Source organism: Vipera berus (assembly GCF_964194415.1).
Source record: "Vipera berus genome assembly, chromosome: 2".
In the NCBI taxonomy this organism is placed as follows: domain Eukaryota; kingdom Metazoa; phylum Chordata; class Lepidosauria; order Squamata; family Viperidae; genus Vipera; species Vipera berus.
Window position 1 is genome coordinate 32,842,085 of NC_138203.1, and position 10,388 is coordinate 32,852,472.

The following is a 10,388-nucleotide window of genomic DNA, read 5'->3' on the forward strand; positions in this document are numbered from 1 at the left end:
TTAATTAAAATTTAGTCAGATATAGTCTTTGATATAAATACATAATAGTGATGATGAATTCTGCAGGAAATACAAAATTTTTAAACACAGTGTAGCACTTTAATACATAGCAACCAAAGTTAGGTCCTATTACAGTTTTAACAAAAATATAGCTTTTGTACACTTCTCAGCATGGGAATTATGAGAATATACAATTTTACATAACTTAATACAAAACATTGAAAAATGTTGGCACATTCTTTAAGCTACAATCATTGTCATTTTTTCAGTTCACTTAATTTTCTCTGTACAGAAGAGAACCAGAGTCCTTTTTGATGGACAGTATACTGCTCTATATTAAATGTCAATTTTTCAAGAGCTTCTTATAAAGCACAATATAAAATATTACCGTAGTTAAGTAGAATAATGTTTGAGTAATAGCCAAGATAAGTGAAGATTGTCTAAGCTCATGAGCTTATTTAAAGAATGCTTCTATTTTAATGAAAACTAGAAATCACAGTATTGAAATAAAAACCCTCAATTTGTTAGGAATAGCTCCTATGTGATCTCAATTTAAATGAATGGCAGTTGTTTAAAAGCAGACTTATCATTCATTGTCCAGTGCAAGCCCATCACGTTTTCCACTATGTTTAAAATGAATGTAAAAATATTTGTGCTTTGGCATCTAATGTAAAAACTTCATACTTGAATGAGAAATTTACATTCAGTACATGAATCACATCATTAGGGCTACATTATTTTAGTTTTTTAAGTACATATTTTTAATATTAGAGGTTTCTGCATTTAGCATATAAGTGGCTCATGTTCTTAACACTAAGGTCTTTAGAGTAATTGTTATGGCTGCAATCCAGGACATCAAGGCACTGGGGTTTCATAGAGGGATGAGCATCCACTTCCCTTCTCTAAGAAAGAGGGTTGGAGGCCTTTGCATGGGTGTCAGTTCTGGAGATTTTCTATTAATATGGCTCATATATTACCTAATATATAAGCAGGATTTATTTTATTTACGACTCGTGTATAAAGCATCTGTCACTTTCTGCTCATAGGATCTGTCCCAGCAATTCCTCTTCTAAGCATATAGATGAAATCTGGAACTGTACAACATCATAGAGCATGACATACTGTTGCAGATGCAAATAAATGTTTTAAGATGGAGTCCTAGTTGTTCATTTTACTACCTGTCTAGACTTTCATATATGGCTGATGTTACCTATTAAAAGGCAAAGAAAAGTATGGGTTTGTTTAATTTGTGAATTTGTATCAACTACAGTTTTCTAAAAGATTAGTTAACAAGCAAAACACATACAAGGATTTCTTGTGTGTAAAAATCACAGTGTGCAGCAAGTCCTCACTGTAACAAAAGGCCAGTGATGGAGCTATCTCTGTGCATACAAACTTGCTCCTGATAATGAAATCTGCTGGGAAGCCTACATAGGGAGGAGAGTTCCACACATAGGCAGTCTTGAATCACAGTAATTATAAATGTATAAATGAGAACAAAGTCCGACAGATCAGCAATTACATTAAGAAAATTTATTCTCATTCGGCGGGTCAACACGTATGCTTTTTTGCTCTACTAATTGAAAGCAAGCAAGCAAATGGATCCTTGTAAGACTGACTAGCTATCTGAAGGTAGAACTCTGGCTCCCATGGCTGGCAGGAGGAAACCCAGAGATCCTGCAGTAGATCTTGAAAGTAGATACAATGGGAAATGAGATATCGCCATGTTTGAGACATTAGGATCTCTTTGGGTGAAGAATTCAAATGGGTTGCTCTCAGGGTCAACAAAGTGACCAGTATATAATGTAATGCATACTTGCTATGAACAAGGCTTTTGTAAAATAAACTTTAAATTAAATATTGTTTATATTTTTTTTTCAAAGAAACTACTTTTTCTTGCCTGATATTTTATGTATATAATTGATTTTGGCTAATAAATATAATTGGACAAATTATAACCCTTTTATAAAACTACCCTTAAAAGGATCTATTATTCCACAAAAAACAGGATAGCTTTTATAAACCAGTTCTTGTCTTTAAATTATCTCCTTTATTAAAAAAGCCCATAGTTTTATAGAATTTTGAACAATTTAAAATTGAGAAACAATATTTTTCTCCACATTTCCCAGTTGGTTACTTCATTGTGAAGGAAATTCTACCCTTCTTGGGTCCATACAAGTATATGGTTCACAGTGTACGTGGTAGGCTATGATCTTTCTTTTGTTCTCTTCAGCTTCCAAGATTATTCTCTGAAGGGAGACGAAGGCTCCTACACTTTGATTCGTCTAATTTTTTCCAGTGTTTGTAGTTATTTGCTAGGTGTTGCATCAGACCAGGTAGATATGCAAATGCTGAGAGATACAGAGGGATGGGGTGGGGGAAGCAATGCCATACTTATTTTAAAAGCATGAATAATTTCTGCAGTCTTTCAGCCTTTGTATGTTTAGGATCAACTGTTAGCATTATACAAAGAATAATTTTATATGCCAAGCAGTAGCACAGCCAGGTAACTTAACGCTTCTCTTCAAAGTTTTTCCTCCCCCAAGTGTACCTTACAACAGAACGTGGGATATCATTTCCAGCTTTAACTTTTTTGCACATGTTCATTAAATTTATTCCATCATGCCTCTTGACATAAATTCATTTTTAAAAGTACATGAAAATTCATATTTAAACATTTGTGAAATTTTGAGAATTCTGATTCATATAATTACATTCCAATTCATTTATGGGAAATGCAAATCCACTGAGTTAATTTCAGATTCCTCCAGCAATGAACTCTTGCTGTACATCACAGCTTTCCACATTGTCCTTGCCAATTATCAGCCTTCTCTGGCCATTGAGTATGGCCAATCCTCATTGAACTGGTTTTCACCTCGCACCTATATTATTTGGGAAACCATGCAATTCTTCCTATTTGATAGTTTCATTTTGCCTTTACAATAACTCAGTGTTTCTGCCAGATTTAAAAACAAACAGCTGTAGAGTTAAGAGTTGTAGAATTGTTAAATCCCATACAGCTGTCACTTAAATATAATCTCTCTCCAGGCTAGCCTTTTAAAAATAGTGTTAGAATAACTTTAACCAGCATGAAACTCTAAGCTTTTTTTTTCAGAAGGCCACACAATCAGTGGGAAGAATTCCCCGCTTCCCCCATATTCTCTTGCCAGAACAACTGTGTCTGGTTAGAAAACATCCTAGTCAGGCTCTAAATAGCAGAAAGGTCAAGGATATTGTTTAATGCATAAGACCTACTGGACTGCTTGGCAAAATAATAAAAAAATGCATTGCTCAAAAGGGAAGAGGAAAAATGGAAATTCTTACCATCCCAAGCATCAAACATGTCCATTATAAAGTAATCAATGAAGGATATCTGAGACTTGGGGATGCTGCAGGTATTTCGATCAAATATGGGCATCACAACGGGTAGGCCCTGCTTCTTTTCTTCATCAGTCTGTGGGGGGAATTTTTCAACTTTACAACCAGGATGAAAATTACAAAAGTAGATCAACGGTCCATTTTATAATTAATTATTGGACTAAAACTGATTTAGCAAAGAAAACGTATATAACTCAATGAACAAAACTGAGTTTGTTGGCAACTGAAAATGTAATCCTAAATGAAACTAGATCTATTGTCTTATAAGGGAAAATAATGTGGGATTGTTAAATCATTGCTTTAACCAGACAAGATAAAGATGAGATAAACACACATGTAACAGTATGTGTGCATGAAAAATGGCATTTCACTTCTTACTCTGCCTTTCTTACACACAATTCATATCTCAAGATTAAGACTAGAATTTGTTTTCTCAGCATTTAACATGTTAGGAGCTGATGCTATTGCTCTGGCATTAGAGTCTACTCTTATAAGATGATTGAGAAACAGATTGTCCATTTTAACATGATGTTAATCACCCAAAGTAAAATATGTAAGCAGGGCACCATACAAATAAGAATAAATTAAAAGCTATTGGGGAATAAGAAATAGTTGCTCAGTAACACGAATAAAATTATTACATTAAGCTTTTCATGTTAATCAGATTACTTCAGAAGCATTAGCTTTTAGAATGATAAACTAAAATGTTTTTTTTTTATTTTCTAACAATAGTAAATTCATACCTGGGCAAAATATTCTTCAGAAATTCTCCCAGCCCATTCAATACACAATTCTAGTGGACGACATGGATTTGCAACATCTGCACATTTTATCATCATGCGCTTGATCAGAATTTGGTTATCTGGAAAGTTCTTGAGACTGTTTGTGTATTCGCAATCACTACCATCATTCTGGAAAATGGATATTCATAGTATTGGTTGGCATTACTGCTCATTGTCACTATATAATATTACCATAATAGTCTGTAAATATGCAGTATAAGGAAAACTACATAGTCACTTGGTGGTTTTGGAGAATTGAACCAGTGAAGAAGTTGCTTTCTTACTTAAACTTATCAGAAGGTACAATACTTTTTTAACTGAAATAGTGTACTGCGTTTATGATTTTTCATTGCTTTGTGGGGCAATGAAATGTGTATGTTTTGTACAATCCTCAGGAAACTGATTATTGGGTAGTGTCAGAATTCAGTCTAATGAATTCAAATATTGTAAACCTCAATTTATTATGGTGACAATGAATCAACCAAAACAATGATGAGGGATTCTTGTTCAGATGTGGGTTTCTTTGGCCACTGATTTATTCTATATCTTTTTTTTTACTATACTATGAATACATCTGTGTCAAAGGTCACAACATCTTGAAGTATTTTTAATAATAAAATATTAGCTGCATACTCTACACTTATTTCATTGAACCAATTTATTTTTATATATGCATTGGCTCATAGCTGTTAAATGCTCAACAACTATAGAAAAATAAAAAATCCTATTTGAAGTTACACTGTATAAAGCTCCAAAATATAACACAATTTGCTTTGGTGATGCCTGAGCACAGTATCCCTTCAGAGCTTCATTTTGAGAGAAACTAGCCTCCATACTAGTAATTGTGAAGTGAAGAAGGCAAGTTCCTTCGTTTCACCTTACTTAAGTCTTTGACTAATTCCTATGTGCTAAAAAACCCCTCCACCATTGTTGTAACTGGTGATAAAGGTTTCAATTATACAAAGAGCAAAGTATTATAAAAACAATGTAGTAATATATTTTATAATATAATCAAAATAAAAGTATAAAAAGCCATAGATTTTCATTATACTGTATAGCAAAGCAATAGCATTTAGACTTACATACCGCCCCATAGTGCTTTACAGCATTCTTTAGACAGTTTACAAGTAAGCATTATTTGCATGTTGCCCCCAACAATCTGGGTCCTCATTTTACCAACCTTGGAAGGATGGAAGACTGAATCACCTTCAAGCCCCATCAGGATCAAACTCTAGGCTGTGGGCAGAGTTTGTCTACAATACTGCACTTTGACCACAGCCCTACCAGAACTCTTGTATTTGTACCCTTTTGGCATCTAATGCATAATAAGAACTATGCTGGCTCAGGAGTTCTGGAGTTGAAATTCACAGAACTTAAACTGGTGTAGATATAGGTGACTCCAATATGAAAAATATTGTAAAACGTATTTATTGCAAATTTTCCTCTAGCTCTTTGTATATTTTTAGAAATCTTTCCACCTGGATATTTATATTAATACAGGTATGAAAGTAACTCAAATCCATAGGAACATAAAACTATCATTTTACATGTAAATCCATGTAATGCCTTCATGACTATATGTGAACAGGTGCATACAGTATTTGAAAGAATGTAGTGTTGAAATTATTCTAAATAAAATCTTAGATCTATACACACTGCTAAATTCATACAAATTCCAATCTTCAATTAAGAGTGCTTATATTTACATATTGAGTGATGGCAGTATTCATAGAAAAGAAAGGACCAGCATAATCAAAACTCTGGTTTGCAAAAGAACTAAAAAAACATTAGGCTGAGCAATTTCAGCATTCAATGAATGCTATCTGACTGCAGAAAACTTTAAAAACCAAAGGTCAGGTTTTGCTTTGATTTTTCAATGGGGATTGGCAAGGATGGAATGGGTGAAGTGGTTGTAGACCAACTTTGATCCATTGCACAATGCAACATTTTATTGCAGCAGCTTATTTCTTAGACCAAAATGTAAACTCCTTATGTAGCAACACCTCACTGAAAACTCTTAAGAACCACAGTCAGTCAGAAAGAGATAAAAACTGCTTGGGTGAACCAATCTTCCAATTTATCCTGAGTTAAACTATTTTGTATGATCTCATGTATGGTTCGCAAAGCCTTGAAATATTATTATTAATAATTTCCACGTTACTCAGTCTTTCCATTTTAATAAACCCTTTAAATTATGAAGAAGCATGCATTACATTAATAATTCAAACTACGAACATTAAAATAACATAAAAATAAAGAAGAATATACTCAGACAAAATTATGGGCACTTATGGTTGAAAATGAAATGCAAATCACCCTTGTTCCCATTAGAAAATTGCTGTCATATGAATGAAAGATGACCAAAATTGAAAAAAGACATCTGACTGAAATGCTTTGGTTTATTCACAAAGTCTGCTGCTTACATTGGAGTTGCTTTCATCTGAGGACATGGGCTTGATGATGCTGTTCACAAACTTGTTCACGTGCTCAAAGTGCTTTGTCATTTCTGTTGCCAAGACCATGTCAATAATTGCTTGACGAAGAGCTCGATAATGATTTCTGAAAAGAGAAAGAGCAATCTGAATGGATATTGGTAAAACTGACTCCTTTTCTGATTTCCCACGTATATCGGTATCACATTGGCAAATCCATTTTTGATTATATAGGTATCTCCTTGAAGTAGAGCAGTTATGTGTTAGTATAACACGCAGTTTGACTGCACTACAAGTGGGCTTTAGCTTTTGAGCCCCATGAAAGCAGGTATGGCCAAAGCCAGCAGGCATTTGAGGTAGTCACAAACTCAAGAGTAGGCTTCCTTTGGGGTAAGGAGTAGAGGTACAGCTGCTTCATTCCACTCCCTTTTCCCATCTTGTCTTTGTCTTCCTTTTATGGGCAAACAGGCTCCTTTCTCGGTTGCCATTCTTAGTTGCGGTCCCTATTCAACTTGGTCCTAAGTCTGTCTTGTAAAATACAAGTTGTCCATTCATTTACATTCATGATTTTATTTTTAATAAAATTTATATCCTATTGGATTTTAAACGTTGCTTACTTCACAATTCTGTCAACCTACATTATATACAGGGAATATTCATACAACATTGGACTGAGTATTTGCATTTCTTTGGGTATTATGATGTTGGCATTTGGTGTTATTTTAGTTGCTTCATACAGGTAGTCCTTGACTTAAAGCTATTTCCTGTGACTATTTGAAATTACGATAGCCCTGAAGGAAAGTGACCTATGATTGTTTGTCACACCTGTGACCGTTGCAGCATCCCCATGGCCATAGGATCAAAATTCAGATGCATGGCAACTGGTTTGTATTTTTGACTGCTGCCATGTCCCAGGGTCATGTGGTGACCTTCTCTGATCCTATGACAAGCAAAGCCAATGGGGAAGCCAGACTCACTTAGCAAACATGTTACTAGCTTAACAACTGGAGTGAATCACACAACAACTGTGGCCAGAAAGATCATAAAATGGGGAAAACTCACTTAACAACTGTCTTTCTTAGCAATGGAACTTTTGGGCTCAATTGTGGTCATAAGTCGAGGACTACCTGTAAAGTAAAAATAAATTCACCATATTAATTTTCTGGAACCATAGTGCTATTGTGTTGCCTAAGTCAAAATAATAAATTATATAGGTAGTCCTTGACTTACAACAGTTCATTTAGTGACTGTACAATGTTACAATGGCACTGTGAAGTGACCTATGACCATTTTTCACACTTATGACCATTGCAGCATCCCCAGGATCACGTGATTTACATTTGGATGCTTGACATTTGACACATATTTATGACAATTGCCGTGTCCCAGGGTCATGTGATCCCTTTTGCGACCTTCTGACAAGCAAAGTCAATAGGGAAGCCAGATTCATTTAACAACTATGTTATTAATTTAACAACTGCAGTGATTCACTTAACAAATGTGGCAAGAAAAGTCATAAAATGGGGCAAAACTCATTTAACAAATTTCTCACTTAGCAACATAAATTCTGGGCTCAGTTGTGGTCGTAAGTCAAGGACTATCTGTATCCAGATAGTTCTTGACTTACAACGATTTGTTTAAAGGTAATTTAAAGTTACGACAGCCTTGGAAAAAGTGATTTATGACCTATCCTTGAAGTTAATGCTATCACACCACTCCCACACAATTTAAGCACTTGGCAACCAGCTCACACTTAGAACTGGTTGCACCATCCTGCAGTCATCCTGCAGATTATAATTTGTGACCTTCCCCGGCAGTCTCCACTGAGCAGCATCAATTGGGAAGGCCAGATTCACTTAAGGATCATGTGATTCACTTAATTATAGTGATTTCCTTAATGACTGTGGTAAAATGGTCATAAAATCAGGGTCTGGTCATGTGATGACTTGCTTAATGACCAAAATTCCAATCCGAATTGTGATTGTAAATTGAGAACTAGTATCTTTCCACAGTAGTTCGAAATATATTTTCATATTAGCACATTACATTGCAACATATTTAATGCACACTTTATGCAAACTTACAATATATTTCCAAAATGAAAAGAATCCTCATACAGATATAAATGTGAATTTCTTTTAGAATCATATTTTTCAGATTTGGATATTCTTGTGAACTGATATTCATGAATGTCAGCTATATTACATATACCAAATATTGAAAGAGACTAATTTCACACACTATGCACAGATGAAAACTATTCCCAGGCTCAAATCCAAGAAAATTTGAAGAAACTAACCTGTTAAGATTTTTAAAAATGTTGCACTTGTTGTCTTTTGTTGTCAGCTGGAAGGCCAGAGCTGTGTGATGGCTTTCTAAGACAGCAGTGTCATTGTAGAGAACAGCCAATTCACTGCCTGCGTTGCACAAAAAAGAGTTGGTCCGTCCTGGGTGATCTACGTCATGTATTGTTGCCGCTATTAATGCAGCTACTTGGTCTAAATTATCAAGGCTTCCCTAGAAGGAAAAATTAAGTCTTGTGTCAATCATCAATAGATCTGCATTCATATTTGGATTAATGTAGGCAATATATTGCTCTTCAGTAACATTTCCCTGTGGTGCTTCAATAGTTTATTTATTCTTTTTTTAAAACAAGTTTTATTGATTTTTAATATTTACTTGTACATGTATTTGTGAAACAATATGGTGGTTGGGTAATTAAAATAAGAAATAGCCATTTGTAAATAGGTCAGGTTACATCAACAGAGATGCCCTCTCTAATTCCCTTAGTGATTACACAGTCAAAATAAGCCAGTTAGTATATTTCTAGTTATAACCTAGTCAATCAACAAAATTCAAAATATATTTTCACTAATACATATCAATATCCTGTTTTTAAATTTTATCTAATTGAAATAGGATATTCTAGAATAGCCTATAGTATATAGAAAAAAGCTTAATTTTGGGTGGCCAACAATTCCCTATTGCAATAAAGAATAATTCTTTTGTCTACAAAACTTACATTGTTCATTACAAAACATTTTTATGTTTTACCATTAAAGTCTAATTTTCATCTTAGCAAATCACCAATTATTAGAAATATATATTTTTGCCTTAGCCATTCAACAATTATTAAAATGCTATCTTTTATATAAAATTCTAGATTCTATACTATAGTTCAAAAATAGCCACTGAATATTCTATAAGGCATCTTAACCATACATCAATTATTAAAATACCATCTTTTGATAAGTCATTCCAAATTCTATAATATAGTTCGGAGTTATATTTCCTTTACAAATCTAAAAATTAAATGTAAAATCAGTGATATTTTTTAGAGATTCCCCTTAATCCATAAAAAGATATTTTTATAGTCTATTTTTAGGAATCCCCAAAAAGAAACAAGTTCAGTCTTTTAAATCTAACTCTTGCCTTCCTTTTGTGCCAATCATACTTTGCTCTTGGTATCTTTAAATTCTCAAATGTATCTTCCTTTCTTCCTAGACCCCTTATTTGAATCCAGGGAGCGTATCAAAATGTCAGTTTTGCAAGGAAAATGTCCCCTTTGTAACCGTTGTATTTTTGTTTGGTAGTTCGGTTTTTGGTGGTTGATATAATATAATTGTCATTAAATCAGTCAAATCTTTTTGTTCTTCTAATTCTGTCTGGGTTAGGTAGAAAGAAGTAGCTGGTATTATGTTTGACATTTGATTAATTGAATTCTCAATATAGTGTATTTGAAGGCCTTTAGTGTCTTCACTCTTGGTGTTGCTTTCTTCAAGTGCTGTTACTTTTT

At 34.0% G+C, this 10,388-nt stretch overlaps 2 protein-coding genes across 2 annotated transcripts in view; one reads left to right on the plus strand and one right to left on the minus strand.

Moving 5' to 3' along the window:
- WDR41 (WD repeat domain 41) overlaps positions 1–1,908 on the plus strand; it is a 28,125-nt gene extending 26,217 nt beyond the window's left edge. The window contains exon 14 of the mRNA XM_081318726.1: positions 1,047–1,908. Coding sequence (XP_081174852.1) covers positions 1,047–1,110 — 64 coding nt within the window. The 3' untranslated portion in view covers positions 1,111–1,908. The remainder of the gene's footprint in view (positions 1–1,046) is intronic.
- A 141-nt stretch (positions 1,909–2,049) lies between these two features.
- PDE8B (phosphodiesterase 8B) overlaps positions 2,050–10,388 on the minus strand; it is a 43,835-nt gene continuing 35,496 nt past the window's right edge. Inside the window, exons 13-17 of the mRNA XM_081318727.1 lie at positions 8,892–9,109; positions 6,599–6,719; positions 4,122–4,289; positions 3,325–3,454; positions 2,050–2,351 (exon numbers count right to left, since the gene is read on the minus strand). Of these exons, the coding sequence (XP_081174853.1) occupies positions 2,230–2,351; positions 3,325–3,454; positions 4,122–4,289; positions 6,599–6,719; positions 8,892–9,109 (759 nt within the window). The 3' untranslated portion in view covers positions 2,050–2,229. The remainder of the gene's footprint in view (positions 2,352–3,324; positions 3,455–4,121; positions 4,290–6,598; positions 6,720–8,891; positions 9,110–10,388) is intronic.